The sequence below is a fragment of the Rhinatrema bivittatum genome, chromosome 2, assembly GCF_901001135.1.
Source record: "Rhinatrema bivittatum chromosome 2, aRhiBiv1.1, whole genome shotgun sequence".
Taxonomy (NCBI): domain Eukaryota; kingdom Metazoa; phylum Chordata; class Amphibia; order Gymnophiona; family Rhinatrematidae; genus Rhinatrema; species Rhinatrema bivittatum.
This window is the reverse complement of record NC_042616.1, coordinates 817,768,739-817,788,147: the sequence shown is the minus strand read 5'-3', so window position 1 is coordinate 817,788,147 and position 19,409 is coordinate 817,768,739. Positions and strand designations below refer to the sequence as shown.

The 19,409-nt window shown below is 45.2% G+C and overlaps 1 protein-coding gene across 1 annotated transcript in view; it reads left to right on the top strand.

The window, feature by feature from the left end:
• DGAT1 (diacylglycerol O-acyltransferase 1) overlaps positions 1-19,409 on the top strand; it is a 158,186-nt gene that overhangs the window by 115,182 nt on the left and 23,595 nt on the right. The window contains exons 9-10 of the mRNA XM_029592288.1: positions 9,330-9,433; positions 12,212-12,250. Of these exons, the coding sequence (XP_029448148.1) occupies positions 9,330-9,433; positions 12,212-12,250 (143 nt within the window). The remainder of the gene's footprint in view (positions 1-9,329; positions 9,434-12,211; positions 12,251-19,409) is intronic.

Sequence of the window (19,409 nt, the reverse complement as noted above, 5' to 3'; positions counted from 1 at the left end):
GGATCTTCTTAGTGTTTGGGTAATTGCCAGGTTCTTGTGGCCTGGTTTGGCCTCTGTTGGAAACAGGATGCTGGGATTGATGGACCCTTGGTCTGACCCAGCATGGCAATTTATCAATGTTTTACACTTAACTTGACAATGCTTATGCCTTTTCCTATTTTCTTCAGATGGATCCTTCCAATTTTTGAAGGATTTTTTTTGGCTAAAATAGCCTTTCCCCTCACCTTTTAACCATGCCTGTAACTGTTTTTCCTTCCTTCCACCTTTCTTAATGCGTGGAATACATCTGAATTGCACATCTAGGATTGTATTTTTAAACAATATCCATGCCTGTTGAACACTTTTAACCTTTGCAGCAGCACCTTTCAGTTTTTTCCTCATTTTATCAAAGTTTCCCTTTTGAAAATATAGTGTTAGAGCTGTAGATTTACATATTGTCCCCTTCCAGTCATTAGTTCAAATTTGATTATGATCACTGTTGCCAAGTGGCCCCACCACCATTACCTCTCACCAAATCTTGCTTTCCATTAAGAATTAAATCTAAAATAGCTCCCTCTCTCGTTGGTTCCTGAACTAATTGCTCCATGAAGCAGTCATTTATTCCATTCAGGAACTTTGTCTCTAGCATGTCCCAATGATACATTTACCCAGTCAATATTGGGGTAATTGAAATCTCCCATTATTACTCTGCACTTCCAAATTTCTCTTAGTATTTCATCATCTGACTCACCATTTTGTCCAGGTGGCTAGTAGTATACTCCTGTCACTATACTCTTACCCAACACACATGGGATTTCTACCCTTATAGATTCTACTGAGCATTTACTCTCTTGTATGATCTTTATCCTGTTGGACTCTATACCCTCCCGGACATAAAGTGCCACACCCCTTCCAAGTTGATCCTCCCTCTCATTGTGATATAATTTGTACCCTGATATAGCACTGTCCCATTGGTTATCCTCCTTCCACCAAGACTCTGTCATGCCAATTATGCCAATCTCATCATTTGCTGCTATACACTCTCTCTCCCATCTTACTTCTTAGACTTCTGGCATTGGCATACAGACATTTCAAAGTGTGGTTTTTGCTTGTTTTAACAACCTGCTTTTCAGTTGTTTGGGATAATTTGGAAATCTTTAGCTCAGGTGAAAAATAACCCATGCTATAATTACACAATGTTGGGTTCCATATTAGGTGCTACAACCCAAGAAAGAGATCTAGGCGTCATAGTGGATAACACATTGAAATCATCTGTTCTGTGTGCTGCGGCAGCCAAAAAAGCAAATAGAATGTTGGGAATTATTAGAAAGGGAATGGTGAATAAAACGGAAAATGTCATAATGCCTCTGTATCGCTCCATGGTGAGACCGCACCTTGAATACTGTGTACATCAGGTGGAGACCCGACATGGAAAACTTATGTCAAAGTTTCTAGAACTTTGAATTGCCACACAGGGCATGCCCTATATTAAGCATACATGCAGGGTCCCTCTTCAGACTTTTTCCGCTTAGCTGCTCCATGTCTGGTTTCCAGCAATGCCCTCTGTGCCTGAGGACTATGTCCATTATGGACCCTCATGAGACATGTGTCCTCTGCCTGGGGGCATTGCATGACGTCTGTGGTTGCCACAAGTGCACACAGATTACTCCAAAGGGACGTAGTCTTTGACTCGACAAGATGGAACAACTCTTCGGATCTGAGAAGACCTAGCCATCTGCATCGAAGGACCTCAGAGTCACACTAATGGACACCATGCCATTGACATCAGTGTGACCGTTGATTCCATTGGTGCCATCTGTGAATAGAGGCGCTGGATATCAACCATCGTTGAGCTCCTCCAGGCCAAGGACGTCTGGTTCCTAGTAGTTGGCCTCGGCAACGGGGAAAGATCGTGCTGCGCATTGAGGGAAGCAGTCATTGGGGCAAGGGTCTTCTGTACATGTATCCTCAGATACCCTTAGTGGTGAAGCATTGCGAGGACAATAGCCCCTTTTTGGTTGAGACAGGTCTTGTTTTTTCTTCTACGGAAGTTGTCCATCCAGAGACCCATCAGTCTGGGGACTTCCTCAGATCTAATCATGCAAGATCAAGACAGGTTGCAACATCCCAATCTCCAGCCCCTGTTGTTCATAGCCTAGATGCAAGCACTCAATCTCTCAGAGGATGTGACTCTAGTCCTAGTGGCTTCTAGAAAGCCTTTCACTAGAAAGTCCTATGGACTGAAGTGGAGGAGGTTTTCCATGAGGCATGATCAGAAGGCCCCTATATATGTTCTCCTGCCCCACGCAGACTACTTGATTAACTTCTACACCTATCAGAGGCTGGCTTGAAAATAAACTTCATTAGAGTTCATCTGAATGCAGTTTGCACATAACACCGTGGTGTAGATGGTGCACCCATTTCTCTACAGCCTATAGTGGTACACTTTATGTGGGGTATTTAAGCAAAAGCCGTCTTTTATATGCAACAATAATGAATTCTTCACTGTCTAGCTAGCTATCATTTTCTTCACTATATTTAAAGCAATGTTCTCCTGTATGCAATTACTGTATACTGTTCTCTTTTAGGCAGAGCAGATTCATATATATGACGTGACAGCATCCATTTTACCCAGGGTACTAGCTACTATCTCTAAATATCCTAATACAGTCTTCTTTGAGAGCGTCAGAAAATGTTTCTTTGCAGCCATGCACATGTACAGTGTAGCCAGTTATACCAAGTTAGCATTGAAGCATAAAAAATGCTTTCTTATTTGTACACTCTGTATTTTTACGTAGATAAGGGCTTAAACTGGGATGCCTTCCAACTTCAGACACCTGTGTCCTTGGGGGCCAAAAAAGTCCAAGAAACTAAACTTTCTTGAGATTAGAAGCACAGAGTAGCCCCCACCTGACTCTTCTGTCTATTTAAACCCTGATAAGGAGAGTACAGGGAGAGGAGCAAGATAAATCCGGACTGACCACAAGAGAGACATTAAAGGGTTAATCGCTTCATGATACTGGTAAGCATCTGATTATAGTTATTTCTGCATCAGAGAACCCCAGCTAGTATAATTAACCCCAGCTAGTATAATTAACCCTACCTAGTATAATTAACCCTAGCTAGTATTAGCAAATTATGTACTAGAAAGAATTTATTTAACAAGAAAAATGTCTAGTAGATATTTATCTGATTGCTATAATTTCAGTAACTATTGTTGTCCTACTTCTACTTATAGCTATGTACTGTTTGATTAAGAAAAGATTTGAAAAATGTAATGCTTCATAAGCTAATCACATGCCTTAAAAGATTATAACTGTTATCTGAATAAAGAGACGGTTATTTTCATACATCCAGACTAGATAAAACTCTGTTGGGGAGCTCTCATCTCTAAAATAATAAACTCCTTCCCTAAGGGCTGGAGGGTCTTATGAAAAGGTAGGATAGGAGCAAAGCTTATCCTGACTTTCACTGAAGAGAAGAGCTTTTGAATTCAAATATCCTACTTGGATGGCTATGTTTTGTGCAGCAAACAGGAAGGCACAGAATCATTACATCTCTTCAAAGAAGCGTTTGCAACTGTGGGGTGTGCAACCAGATATTGGCCTGTCTTATCGCCCCAGAGTGGCCCAGACAGCTGTAACCTGCACATCTCATGCAACTTTTCAGCAGTGCCCTGATATATCTGGGTGTAGACTCTACATTGTTGCCTCGAGATGCAAAAACCTTCCATGCCTCAATCTAACAACTTGGGTGTTGCATGCCTACTATTTATTATTATTATTATATTTATTATTTATTTCTTTTGTATACCGACATTCGATCGAGATATCACATCGGTTTCCAGAAAACAGGTTGAATAGAGCCGGAACTGCCCTATTTTACATTGTAACAAGCGAACAGTTGATTAAACAATAAATATAAGGAACATTGTAACATATGAATAAAATTAAAATTAAATATTAGATGTGGGTATATAGAAATGGCATATAGCTCACATCCCTTTGCCTAGCAGGGTAAAAGACATTTTGGTTTATTTTATTTATTTGGAACTTGTATAAACAGACATTTATGTGCAAAAGTACATATCATATCGGTTTACAGCGAACGAGAGAAGCATAAACGAATGCGTTACATCCATCAGGGGTTACATGAACTGGGGTACAACTTACAAAGAAATACTATGTTCTTCCTGATACATAACAGGGTGGCAAAGCTGAACTAAATAGAAAATATATCATGAAAGGAAATGTATCCAGAGTAAATTTGTGACTAGTGGGATGAGGTGGATAGTGAGATGCAAGAACTGAATGCGATGTGGAATCATTATTTAGAGTTCGAAAAACCTGACTAAAAGCGTAGTTCAGATCTAAAAGAATAGGTAGATGGATGGATCCTCTGAGTTTACTGAAAAGCTTGAGAGAAGAGCCAGGTTTTGAGTTTTTTTTTGAAGGTTGCCGAGCATCTTTCTTGCCGGAGGTCTGGCGAGAGAGCATTCCATAGCGAAGGGCCAGCTGAGGAAAAAGCTCGTTTCCTTAAGGAGGATTTGACAGGGGGAGGCATAGAGTGTGTCTCTATAAGCAGATCTGATTGGTCTAGAGGGATTATGGTGACGAAGAGGGATGTTTTGCTCAGGTGGGGTGAGATTGTGTATGGCTTTGTGTATAATCATTAGGACTTTATACTGGATTCTAAATTTGATTGGGAGCCAGTGAAGGTTACGTAGAATAGGTGTGATGTGCTCTCTTATGCTTGTCTTGGTCAAAATCCTCGCCGTAGCATTCTGCAGCATCTGCAGGGGTTTGGTGTTTTCTGGTAGCCCGAGAAGAAGGGAGTTGCAGTAATCTATTTTCGAAAAAATGATGGCTTGAAGAACAGAGCAGTAGTCATGGAAGTGTAGAAGGGGTCTCAGTCGTTTTAGGACTTGTAGTTTGAAAAAACAATCTTTTGTGGTGTTAAATTTTTTTAGGTTCAGTTGGTTGTCCATGATGACTCCAAGGTTTCTCGCATGGGAGGAGAAGATAGGTTGCAAGGTAGGCTGATTGTTGGAGGATGCTTTGGAGTCCTCCTGGGATATGAGGAGGAGTTCTGTTTTATTGGTGTTAAGGTCTAAGTTGAGGCTTGTGAGAAGGTGGTTGATGGATTGAAGGCAGTTGTTCCAGAAGCAGAGTGTTTTGTAGAGAGAGTCCTTAATCGGGATGAGAATTTGCACATCGTCGGCGTATGTATAGTGAGTTAACTTTAGATTTGTTAGGAGTTGGCAGAGAGGGAGAAGGTAGATGTTAAAGAGGGTTGGGGAGAGAGAGGAACCTTGGGGAACTCCCAGGGTTGAGCTGACCGGGTGGGATTCCTTGTTGATTTTGACCTTGTAGAATCTGTTGCAAAGGGCTACCAACTGAGTGCGGTGCCCTTGATGCCTATGTCAGCTAGTCGCTCCACGAGAATTGAGTGATTCACAGTGTCGAAGGCAGCTGATAAGTCGAGGAGAGCAAGTAGGCAAGGTTGTTTTTTCTCTAGATACAGGAAAATGGTGTCTGAGAGGGAAGTTAAAAGGGCTTCTGTACTTAGAGACTTGCGGAAGCCGAATTGGGCTGGAGCGAGAATTTTATTTTCGTCCAGTTAATCTGAAAGTTGTTTGACTATTTTTTCTAGGAGTTTAGAGATGAAAGGAAGGTTCGCTATAGGTCAGAAGCTGGCCGGATCGGCTGCTGACAGGTTGAGTTTTTTCAAAAGAGGTTTGAGAATGGTGAGTTTAAGGGCGTCTGGAACTAGGCCTTGTGTTAAAGAACAGTTAATGATTTCTGCAATAGGCTTGGCAATGGTTTTAGGTATGGAGATGAGAAGATTTGAAGGAATCGAGTCTGTTGTGTGGGTTGAGGGTTTGAGCTTCTTGAGTAAGGATTCTATCTCTAAGGGAGAAGTGGTCTCAAACGTTTCGAGGCTTGTGTTAAGTTGAAAAGAGGTGGAATAGAAAGGAGGGGGGGCTGACTGTTGGTGGTGGAGGTTAGCGGTGATATTAGGTTGAGGATTTTTTTCTCAAAGTATAATGCGAGCTCTGAGGCTTTGCTGTCTGCTTGGATGTCCGGTATGGTTGGGGGAGTAGGTTTGGTGAGGGCTGAGACGTATGAGAGAACAAAGCTTTAGAGTCGAAGATGAAATGGTGGATTTTCTGTGCAAAGAAGTCTCTCTTCTATCGTAGGATAGAGATTCAGTAGCGATGCATGACGGATTTATATGCAGCCTGATTTTCTAATGATGGATTTTTTCGCCATATGTGATCTCTTCTTCTTAATTCTTGCTTGAGAGCTTTCAGTTCTTGGGTGTACCAGGGCTTCCTGTTGTCTGAGTTGGAGCGTAGGACTTTAGTAGTTAATGGGCATGTTAGATCCATTACTTTATTAGTGATCTTGAACCAGGAGGAGGTAGCCGCTTCTGCATTTGAAAGGTCAAGATGTTCTAATTCTTTGGTAAGGTGGAGGCCGAGATTGTCTGTGTTGCACAGTTTCCTATATTGGATCGTAGTTTTATGTGAGGATTGAGGAGCGGACTGATTTATGTTCAGGACTCTGGAGATCAATCTGTGATCAGACCACGGGATTGGTGAGCAAGTCGGTGTTGAGGAGGGAGTGAGGCCTTCATTTAAGAAAATTAGGTCCAAGGTATGTCCTGCTTTGTGAGTGGGGCCGTTGATTCGTTTAAATCCCATATAGCTAAGCGTGGAGAGGAATGTTACGCAGTTGGAAGAGAGCGGATTTGTGTCAACATGAAGGTTGAAGTCTCCCAAGATTATAGCGGGGGCATCTGTGTTGATATATTTAGCTATGAGCTCGATGAGAGGGGACGGGTCTGATTCCAGGACTCCTGGAGGGGCATAGGTAAGGCCGATTTGAAGTAGATTAGATTTAAATACTGAGAATTCAAGATTGGAAGTTGAATTTGTGAATTGTAGGGATAATCTTAGCTCTTTATTTGCTGCTAATAGGAGACCGCCACCTCTTCTTTTAAGTCTGGGGATTGAAAAGACGTCGTAAGTGTGTATAGGAAGTTGGTTGATTAGGGCCGTGTCCTCTGGTTTCAGCCAGGATTCGGTGATAGCGCACAGATCAAGTTTGGCTTCCAGGAGAAAATCGTAGAGGTGAGTTTTTTTTTTTGTTTTTTGTGAGGGATTGTGCATTAAGAAGGGTTAATGAGAAGAGAGTGAGGCCCAGAAGTTGATTCAGCGGTGAGATCATGATGGGAATCAATCTTTTTTTTTTTGCATGATAGGCCGGGTAGAGTTGATTGGGTGGATTCTATGGTGGAAGCTAATGATAGGGATTGAGAAGGTGCACATGTTTAGGTCTAACGGGGATGCTGGATGTGGGGGGAGAGGGAGGGAGGAACCTAGTTGAACTGACAGGAGGACGAGGGAGGGGAAGAAATTGGCGTACAGTAGGGGGGGTGGGCGTCAAGTATTTGAAGACGAAGGACTTAAGATGCCAGACTCCACTCCAAGGAGCTGCACGAAGGGGCGCACAAAGGGGCAGGCCCCTTTGTTGCGTGACGCCGGATAGGATGGCTGGGAATTTAAATCCCCCACCCGACGCAGCTGCTGATGTTTTTAATGCGCCCTGTCCTGATAAGCTACCTGCTGGGGGGTCGGATAGAGGCGCGGCCTCGTGGCCGGCGTTGGAACCCTCTGAGGTGAGTGCGATGAAATTAAAAGGCCTTACCCCGACGGGCTTCAGTGCCGGTTGCGCAGGCCTGGACTGCCGACTCCTGGGGAGCCATCCACCAGAAAGGGCTATCCCTTCTCTTGGACTGGATAATTCCAATGGTACCTACAGAAAGCCTTGGTCCCCATTTCTTTCTGAGCCCTAGCACTTGCTAATGTACTGACTCCGACCTCACCACATCAGCAGGGAAAGTACATCTCAGTGTCTTAGGGGGGTGCAAACTGATCTCTAATGCTCCATTGTTGAAATGTATGGGCTTGTACCACTTTAAGCCCCACTTTCTTGGGGCTTGGGTAGTGTCCTTTCTCGACTCATGAAATTACTTTTCAGACTGCTACAGGTGGATTCTGTTCAGTTCCTCATCACAGTTTAGTCTGCTATGAGAGTCTGCGAGCTCTGTCCTCATGTCTGCTGTATGCCTTGCATGCACTTCTTTCATGACGGGATAGTCTTTCCCAATCACCCGTACTTTCTCAGATTTCCAGATCAATCAGTCCATCATACTATCTACTGTTACTCCAAGAGCACATTTCCACGAAGGAGAAAGAGGCCTTTATACCTTAGAGTATAAAAAGGCCTTCACCTAGGATATGCATTGAACTCTACCATATCATCGGACTTTGCAATTATTCGTCGCACATGATTGTAACAGATTTGATGTCACAGTCGCCAAGCTTCCATTTTTTACTTGGAAAATGGAATGCATTCCCAGTTGCTACAGCTTAGCAGATTTGCAGATCATGTACTCTGTTGAAACTCATAAGAGCTATGGCTTCTACTTTCACTCATCTTAGAGAAATATTCCTTGGACATTTGCAAAGCTGTGACTTGGTAATCCCTTCACACCTTTATATCCCATTACTGTCTAGGCAATCTCTCAAGAACTGACAGTATCTTTGGACAAGCAGTTTGCATACCCTGTTCTCCCAGTAGTCTACTTTCTGCGGTGGAATCTGGGTTGCTTATTCAGTAGTTGCTCTGCTGCAGCCCTGAGCTTGGGATTCTCCACAATTTAATGGCTAATTCAGCCTGCTTATTGATGGAAAAAGCATGTTTCCAGTCAGTAAATGGTATTTCCCATGGATAGCAGGATGAATTAGCCATGGAATACATACTGAATTTTCCGGTGTATGTCGCACAACTTCCTATAAATTGCCATTTTGACAAAATAGTTGGTAGGTTAGATGCACCCTTTTGTATAAGACAAGTTTGTACAGAGAGGTTAATAGCACAGGTTGAAAGAGTCACTGAAATTGCTGAAAAAAACACAACTTATAGACTGGAAAATACAGTACTTGCTTCACTGGAGAGTCAACTACCGAGCCATATTTAGTTATGACTGAGGAGGCTGAGGCAATGCCTTCTCAGGAACTCCCGCACATGCTCAGTAATGCTTAAGCTCTGATTATATTTAATTTCCTTATGGTATCTCTGCCTCTAGGGCTACCCTTATCCTATTCCTTTTGCCTTTTTCTCTGTATCTTTTCTTCTCTTTCCATCTCCCACTCTGTCCTCTTTCCTTTCCTGTAGTAACTCTGCGCTGGAAAACCTTCCCCCTCTAGCCCTGAACTTTGGCCACTGCTTCCGTGCTGACATTGGGTATCGACTAATCCCCTCCTCCTTCCTCTCTTGCAGACATTTATTACTTTATGATTGCCCCCACGCTGTGCTACGAGCTGAACTTTCCACGCTCCCCTCGGATACGCAAGAGATTCCTTCTACGCAGACTTCTGGAAATGGTGAGAGACTGGACCTTGGATGGCAAGAAAGTGCATCAGACTTCAGTGTGAGACGGATCCGTGGCGCTCAGTGTAGTGGAGAGCCAGCAAATCCTGCACGCTGGGCTTTCTCCAAAGCATTAAAGAAATCTACTCCTCTCCAATAAAACGGGCCACTGGCTCCTCCACCCAAAAGTGAGACAGAAGGACGCTGCCATTCACCTCACATTTACCACAGGGTAGATAACAGCGGATAAAGGCCAAGGCCAAGCGGTGCGTCCAGCCTCCCCAGGAGAGTTTTATAGGGTTATAGGAGACGAACCATGCAGGTCAATACCCACCCCCCCGTGCCTTCCTGTAAATATCACTCCATGCACCCCCCCCTGTACCTTCTGTTCAGGGATGTAAATATCACTCCATGCACCCCCCCCCCTGTACCTTCTGTTCAGGGATGTAAATATCACTCCATGCACCCCCCCCCCCCCTGTCCCTTCTGTTCAGGGATGTAAATATCACTCCATGCACCCCCCCCCCCCCCCTGTACCTTCTGTTCAGGGATGTAAATATCACTCCATGCACCCCCCCCCCCCTGTACCTTCTGTTCAGGGATGTAAATATCACTCCATGCACCCCCCCCCCCCCCAATGTACCTTCTGTTCAGGGATGTAAATATCACTCCATGCCCCCCCCCTGTACCTTCTGTTCAGGGATGTAAATATCACTCCATACCCCCCCCCCCCTGTACCTTCTGTTCAGGGATGTAAATATCACTCCATGCACCCCCCCCTGTACCTTCTGTTCAGGGATGTAAATATCACTCCATGCACCCCCCCCTGTACCTTCTGTTCAGGGATGTAAATATCACTCCATGCACCCCCCCCTGTACCTTCTGTTCAGGGATGTAAATATCACTCCATGCCCCCCCCCCCTGTACCTTCTGTTCAGGGATGTAAATATCACTCCATGCCCCCCCCCCTGGTACCTTCTGTTCAGGGATGTAAATATCACTCCATGCCCCCCCCTGTACCTTCTGTACAGGGATGTAAATATCACTCCATGCCCCCCCCCTGTACCTTCTGTTCCATGCCCCCCCCCCCTGTACCTTCTGTTCAGGGATGTAAATATCACTCCATGCCCCCCCCCCCTGTACCTTCTGTTCAGGGATGTAAATATCACTCCATGCCCCCCCCCTGAACCTTCTGTTCAGGGATGTAAATATCACTCCATGCCCCCCCCTGTACCTTCTGTTCAGGGATGTAAATATCACTCCATGCCCCCCCTGTACCTTCTGTTCAGGGATGTAACTCTCGGAGAGCCCGAGTGTTGGGATTCTCTATATCTGCTCACTAATAGCGCTCTCTCTTATTTTCTTCCAGTTATTTTTCTGTGGGAAGCTCTCGGAGAGCCCGAGTGTTGGGATTCTCTATATCTGCTCACTAATAGCTCCCTCTCTTATTTTCTTCCAGTTATTTTTCTGTGGGAAGCTCTCGGGGAGCCCGAGTGTTGGGATTGTCTATATCTGCTCACTAATAGCTCACTCTCTTATTTTCTTCCAGTTATTTTTCTGTGGGAAGCTCTCGGGGAGCCCGAGTGTTGGGATTGTATATATCTGCTCACTAATAGCGCTCTCTCTTATTTTCTTCCAGTTATTTTTCTGTGGGAAGCTCTCGGAGAGCCCGAGTGTTGGGATTGTCTATATCTGCTCACTAATAGCTCCCTCTCTTATTTTCTTCCAGTTATTTTTCTGTGGGAAGCTCTCGGAGAGCCCGAGTGTTGGGATTGTATATATCTGCTCACTAATAGCTCCCTCTCTTATTTTCTTCCAGTTATTTTTCTGTGGGAAGCTCTCGGGGAGCCCGGGTGTTGGGATTGTCTATATCTGCTCACTAATAGCTCCCTCTCTTATTTTCTTCCAGTTATTATTCTGTGGGAAGCTCTCGGGGAGCCCGAGTGTTGGGATTGTATATATCTGCTCACTAATAGCTCCCTCTCTTATTTTCTTCCAGTTATTATTCTGTGGGAAGCTCTCGGGGAGCCCGAGTGTTGGGATTGTATATATTTATTTATTATTATTAAGGCTTTTTTATATACCGACTTTCTTGATACAAATCAAATCAATTCGGTTTACAATGAACTAAGCAGAATATACAATTAACCAATCAACAAGAGTTACGGAGCATACAGTTACATTATAACAAGGAAGCCTTAACTTGGAGTAGGAAAATAAAGAAGGGGTGAACGGAGCAATAAATATATAAATAAAATGAAATAAAATAGAATAAATACTATATACAGAAGAGGGGGCAAGGGGCCAACCTCTCTTTAATGGATATTATGCATGAAAAATTTGGAGAGTTTTGTTTACAGAGATGTATGGTGTACACACATATCTGCTCACTAACATATATCTGCTCACTAATAGCTCCCTCTCTTATTTTCTTCCAGTTATTTTTCTGTGGGAAGCTCTCGGGAAGCCCGAGTGTTGGGATTGTATATATCTGCTCACTAATAGCTCCCTCTTATTTTCTTGCAGTTATTTTTCTGTGGGAAGCTCTCGGGGAGCCCGAGTGTTGGGATTGTATATATCTGCTCACTAATAGCTCCCTCTTATTTTCTTGCAGTTATTTTTCTGTGGGAAGCTCTCGGGGAGCCCGAGTGTTGGGATTGTATATATCTGCTCACTAATAGCTCCCTCTTATTTTCTTGCAGTTATTTTTCTGTGGGAAGCTCTCGGAGAGCCCGAGTGTTGGGATTGTATATATCTGCTCACTAACAGCTCCCTCTCTTATTTTCTTCCAGTTATTTTTCATGCAGCTGATAGTGGGATTAATACAGCAGGTGAGTCCTTCCTTTCTCTGGGACTCTTCCCAGGGTGGTATGAGGTCAAAGACAGGGGTAAGGTGGTCACCAGCATTATAATCTTCAGCTCTGTGGTCAGTGGGAGATAAGTGTTTGAAAGATTGTGAGAAGGAATTGAAAACCAAGCCTATCAAGACACACACTGACGCTCCTTTTTTACAGAGCCAGTCCATTCTTAGTTATCTCAGCCGTCATCACTTGTACGTTCCACCATTATCTTTACGCTTATTATATGTTATGTTAATTTTATGATCTTAACTGTAGCATTATCTCACTTTTATTACAATGTTTGTACCACATTTTTAAGATTGTCAAGTAGATTGAAACTTGTAAACCGTTGTGTTGGCAAAACTGAACGACGGTATATTAAACTCAATAAAAAAAGAAATAAGGTAAATGCATGCAAACTGTGAGGGAGTATAAGGAATCAGTGTACCCCCACATTACTTTGCAAAAGAAACTAGCGAAATAAATAGAAATAACCTCATACAGATAAAACGAACCAACAAATATCAGATTGAACAGTCTACTAATCACTTTCTTACTAGTTATCGCCCAAACAGTGACAAAAGAATTCCTGCTATATGACACACAACCTAATTTTATAGCAATAACAGAATCCTGGCTAAAAAAAAATCAGATTCTGTCCTAAAAACCAGTTACCAAACAAAAACTATGAAGTCTTTTCGATCCCTAGACTAAATAAGAGGCGGTTTAATACTAATCATTGATAAGAAATTCAACACTAAACTACTCTCAATCACAACACCAGCCAATCATGAAATTGCCTTTTTCGACACTAACCTTTTCCAAATTTGCCTGATATACTGCCCACCTAGTCTCCTCGAACTAAACATTTCCCCACTAATAGAATTTTTTACATCACATGGCAACCTACAATCACAATTGGCAACCTACTTTAAAATCACAATTGGCAACCTACTTTAAAAATAAGATCCCAAAACTCCTAACTCAGTCCAAGAACAATATCAATACTTCACCAGTTACACCTCGAGCTGCTGTCTCAGCACAAAAGGCCAGCCTTAGGGAATTCGAACCGACCTCTTCTTTAGAGATCGAAAATATTCTAAAAAAGCTCAAACCTTCTTCACACCCTCAGGACTCCATACCCACCAATCTACTCATCGCTTGCGCTAAAACCATCTCCAAACCCATTGCACAAATCATCAACTGCTCATTCTCCCAAGGACTAGTACCTGACCCTCTAAAAATGGCAATAGTAAAACCACTTCTAAAAAAACCTAATCTTTCTCCAGAAAACCCATCTAATTATCGCCCAATTGCAAATCTACCTTTCATCGCAAAGATCATGGAACGAGTTGTAAACAAACAACTAACTGAATACCTGAACGACCACAACATTCTTTCTCCAGCTCAGTTCGGCTTCCGCCAATCACGAAGCACGGAAACTCTCCTTATTTCACTGACGGATTCCATATTACTAAATCTGGAAAACAGACACCCTTGTCTACTCATCCTACTAGATCTCTCGGCAGCTTTTGACACGGTCAATCATAACACTTTAATAGATCGTCTGTCAGACATTGGCATCGGAGATGATGCCCTCAAATGGTTCAAATCATTCTTACAGAACAGACAGTATAAGGTCAAGGTCAACAATGAAGTATCTCAACCAGTCACCTGCACCTTGGGAGTCCCACAAGGATCCTCACTCTCTCCAACCTTATTCAATATATACCTTCTCCCACTCTGCCAGCTCCTCATTAAACTAAATCTCATACACTACTTATACGCAGACGATGTACAGATAATGATTCCTATTACTGAATCTCTCCAAAAAACCCTGGACTTCTGGAACTCTTGCAAGCAAGCCATCAACAACTTGCTCACTAGCCTTAATCTGATTCTAAATCAAAGCAAAACAGAATACCTCCTTATCTCCCAAGACGGAACCTACACACATCCCAATACCATCCTGTCTACTCAATTAACAATGTCCACACAAGTCAGAAATCTAGGGGTTATCCTTGATAATCAAATGAATTACAGATCTCTCATAAATAATATCATAAAGGATGGATTCTTCAAATTACAAGTTTTGAAAAGGCTGAGACCTCTCCTCCATTTCCAAGATTTCCGTTTAGTGCTACAAGCACTCATTCTCACGAAAATAGATTATTGCAACTCACTTCTTCTAGGCCTCCCGGCTAACGCCATAAAACCTCTACAGATGCTGCAAAACGCAGCAGCAAGGATCTTAACCAAGTCCAACAAAAGAGACCACATATCACCCATTTTGAAAAGCCTACACTGGCTTCCCGTTAAATTCAGAATACTTTTTAAAGTGCTCTCAATAACCCACAAGGCACTACACAAATTGGCACCACTCGAGCTCAAAATCCCTCTCCAATTCCACACATCCACCAGACCAGTAAGACAAGCCTATAAAAACAACCTGCACATACCACCGATGAAGTCAGCATTAAGCAAAAGAGCCTTCTCCACAGCGGGCCCCAAAATCTGGAACACTCTCCCACCAGAACTCAGATCAGTGCAATGCTCATCTACATTTAAAAAAAGACTCAAGACTTGGTTATTCAACCAAGCGTTCCCATAACAGCAAGACGCGGAACATCCCTGCCAATGATCCTCCCGGTGACATTCCACCTGAGAGCTATTTAGATCATCTAAAGAACACACGTAAACTTTGGCAGTCGAGGATCATAACCTAGTCTTATTAGTACTGTTTATTTAACCTACATTAGGCACTGTATCTTTTTTCTTATGCCTACATTAGGCAATATATCTGTTACTGGTTAACCCCATATATACCGTATTTTTCGCTCCATAAGACGCACCTGACCATAAGACGCACCTAGGATTCAGAGGGGGAAAATTAAAAAAAAAAAAAATTGTGCTAAACCGGCTCTGCGTCTGGGAGTCTTATGGAGCAAATTAGGGGAGTGCATAGCTTTTTTTTTTCTCCCCATTTTGTTTTCGGGTCTGGGGAGGGCCATTTCGGTCCACTCCCCAGATCAGAAAACTTTTCTTTCTCTGGGAATCCCCCCCCCATCCCAACCCTTTAAATTAACAACCCCCACCCCCCTGACCCCCAAAGACCTGCCGACTTAATTTCCTGCAACCCCCCACCCTCCTGACCCCCCCAAGACCTGCCGACTTAATTTCCTGCAACCCCCCACCCTCCTGACCCCCCCAAGACCTGCCAAACGTCCCTGGTGGTCCAGGAGCGGTCCGGGAACGATCTCCTGGGCGTGGGCCGTCGGCGCCATTTTGTTTACTGGCAGCCGACGGCCCTATGCCCTCACTATGTCACTGAGACCGACCGCTGCTATTGGTCGGTCTCAGTGACATAGTGAGGGCATAGGGCCGTCGGCTGCCAGTAAACAAAATGGCGCCGACGGCCCTATGCCCTCACTATGTCACTGAGACCGACCGCTGCTATTGGTCGGTCTCAGTGACATAGTGAGGACATAGGGCCGTCGGCTGCCAGTAAACAAAATGGCGCTGACGGCCCTATGCCCTCACTATGTCACTGAGACCGACCGCTGCTATTGGTCGGTCTCAGTGACATAATGAGGGCAAAGGGCCATCGGCGCCATTTTGTTTACTGGCAGCCGACGGCCCACGACCAGGAGATCATTCCCGGACCGCTCCTGGACCCCCGCTGGACCACCAGGGACGTTTGGCAGGTCTTGGGGAAGTCAAGAGGGTGGGGGGGTTCAGTAAATTAAGTCGGCAGGTCTTGGGGGAGTCGGGGGGGGTTGTTAGATTTTTGTTTGGTTTTTTTTTTATATTCGCTCCATAAGACGCACATACATTTCCCCCCCAACTTTGGGGGAAAAAAAGTGCGTCTTATGGAGCGAAAAATACGGTACCTATCCAAGTTATTTCAACCTGTTCATTGTAAGACATTTACTTGTAAATGTGATTGTTCTGTTATAATGTAAACCGAGTTGATCAGTAATTCTGTTATTGGAAAGTCGGTATATAAAAATGCTAAATAAATAAATAAATCACATCTAAACCCACCATTATTTTAGGTGATGTTAACCTCCACGTGGACGTTCACCCACTATCAAATACCTGCCAAACGCTAATTGACATAACGACTGCACGAGGTTTCAAACTAATTACGGATACACCCACACACAAAGCAGGGCACTCATTAGACCTGACCTTCATTAAGTCACCTCCTAGAAAACATAAAAAGAGACTACACACAAATTCCATGGTCAGACCACTTCCTTATTAAATCCCAGATCAAACACACAGGTCCAATAAAGATACAAAACAAAGAACCTGCGGAATTCAAATACAGCCCTCCCTTTGATATAGATATACTAAAAGAGAAATCACACGAAGAACTAACTCACTGCAATCACACAAACAGCCACACTGCAACGACCGATTGGATAAATAGAACCACGGAACTGGCAAACAAAATAAACCCCCCAAAAATGGCCTACATTAAAGAACCAAAACAGATAAACCCATGGCATAACGAACAAATCAAAGAAGTGAAGCGAACCCTCAGAAAGAAAGGAATGGAACAGGAATAAAACAATCGAGAATTTAACAAAATACAGAAAACTGGCCTACTACAAAAAAGTAATTCTTGATACCAAAAAGAAATATTTCCTAGCGTGTAGCCAGATGGACTCAGAACAAGTGGGTATAGTGTGCTCGTGCTAGCAGTTGGAGACGGATCTGACGTCAGCACGGGTACATATACCCCCGCAGGAAGTGAGGTAATTAAGTAATTTCCGTCTCCAAAGCAGTTTGGAGAGCCTGCACGCTCGCGGAGCGTGTTTTCCAATCTACTTTCTACTTGCTAAAATTCTACAGAACAACGAGCCCCGCACTCCTGTGGTGATACCCTTGGGTCCCTCCCCCAGTTGAGTTTCCCAGGGTGATTTCCGCGATCCCTCGCAGGTCTACGCCTCGGTCCGGTGGCTGAATCGCGGCAGGGACCTAGCCCCCGAGCGAGAAGGGCTTGGGTCGGGCTGAGAGGCGCCTCGGTCCCGGCGTGGACAAGGCAGTGGGTGCATTTCCTCAAACACGGCGCTGAAGGTACTTGCCCTCTCCCCCCGCAGCCGGAGACCGCCCGGGTTCCAGCCGGGAAGCGCCGAGGATCAGGTAAGGCATACATCTCTTACTCTTTGGTCTCCGAGGAACGAGGATCGGCGGCACGCCGTGGAGGGCGCCATTTTGTTGGCCTTGTTCAGGTATTGAGCGCCCATGATAGGCGCCTGTCTATGACTCAGCGCATATTATATGTCATTGTGCGTATATTGCTAAACCGCATATTGCTGAGAGCATATTGGACATCATTGAGCGTATATTGCTGCCTCATATTATTAAGCGCCTGTTGTGTTAAGCGTATATTGCTGCCGCATCTTATTGTGTGCCTGTTGTCTTAAGCGCCTGTTATATTGAGCGCATATTGCTGCCGCATATTATTAAGTGCATATCTTTCAATGGAACAGAACGCCTCAGCATCTTCAGCGGGGGCGCCTCCTGCCTCCGGCATTAAAGCCCTCGGCCTCTGCTCCGCATGCCAGCTTAGAGCCACGCACAGTGAAGAGCCAGACTCCCTATGTGCCCAATGTGAGGAGGCCGTGGGACCCTCGGGCCAGGACCAGTCTCAGTCATGGTTTGCTGACAGTTCCCCAGGGGCTACCCCGGATTTAGCGGGCAGTCTCGACCAACCTGGAATCCCGGGGGATCTCGTACCCCGGCGATTAGAGACCGCTTCCATTTCCTGGGTGGATCTCTTTAAGGGGATTCATGCCTTTGTACAGATGCAAACGGCTTCCCATCCCGGCCCTGCTGTTCCTGCTGCGGTTGCGGCTCCAGCGGATCCTGTTCCTGGACCTTCACACCCTTATCGTGGGCAGGACCTCCTGCCTCCAGACTGTCCGGTTCAGACGGACCCTATTTCACCGGACGAGTCCGAACTCCCGGACGAGGGGGAACTTCCCTCAGGGATTGAGCCATATAGAACCATGAGGCGGTTCTTTCCTAAAGAGGACCTCTCCAACCTGGTATCGCAATGTCTGGCGGAGTTGGATATTACAGGTCCCAGTGCTACGGTACCCTCTGCGCAGAACACCCTGCTGGAAGGTCTTCGTCCTACGGCCCGCCATTTTCCATTTTTGCAAGCCGCACAACAACTGATAGATTTAAAATGGGCTGCACCAGCGGCCTCATTCAAAGGGGGTCGGGCCCTGACAGGCATGTACCCCCTGGCACCGGCTATTCAGGAACTGTTGGCGTGCCCTCAGGTGGACGCCTTGATTAGCGCTGTGGTCAAGCGCACTACCTTTCCAGTTGAAGGGGAGGCGGCCCTCAAGGAACCTCATGACCGGCGACTGGACGCCATCCTGAAACAGACCTTTGAGGTGGCAGCTCTATCTTTGCGGATCGCAACCTGCTGCACAGTGGTGACACGTTCCTGTTTGTCACAGGTCAGGAACAATGCTCCGGCAGCGGACATGGAGTCAGCTCTCTCATTCCTCATGGATGCCGCATCTGACCTAGTCCGTACGACAGCCAAGGGGGTCTCATCTTCTGTAGCTGCCAGGAGGCAGCTCTGGATACGGAATTGGTCAGCCGATGCTCCTTCTAAGAGACGCCTCACCAGAATGCCCTTTAAGGGCTCTCTCCTGTTCGGCAGCGATCTTGATAAACTGGCTAGTACATGGGGCGCCTCTCCAGTACCTCGACTGCCGGAAGATAGGTTCAAGAGGAACCAGCGCGCCTTTCCAAGGCCATCCAGAGGCAGAAGCTCCCAACGCTTCACTCCCTATAGCAGGCGCTACCAGGCACCTCGTCCTCAGGCCAGGAACCAGTCCTTTCAGACCAAGCAGCATAAGAGGGGAGCCGGCTCGGGTTCAGGGCCCAGCCGCGCCTCCCAATGAGAATCAGCCAATCCATCCGGGGGAAGGAGCCATAGGGGGCAGGTTAATCCTCTTCTACCCCAGATGGGTCGAGATTGCGTCGGACCAGTGGGTCCTCGCCATCATCCGAGAGGGCTATTATCTGGACTTCCATTGCCTCCCTCCAGACAGGTTTGTGGAGTCTCCGTGTCCAAGCCACAAGAAGGCTGCATTAGAAGTTACCCTGGCGAGGCTCC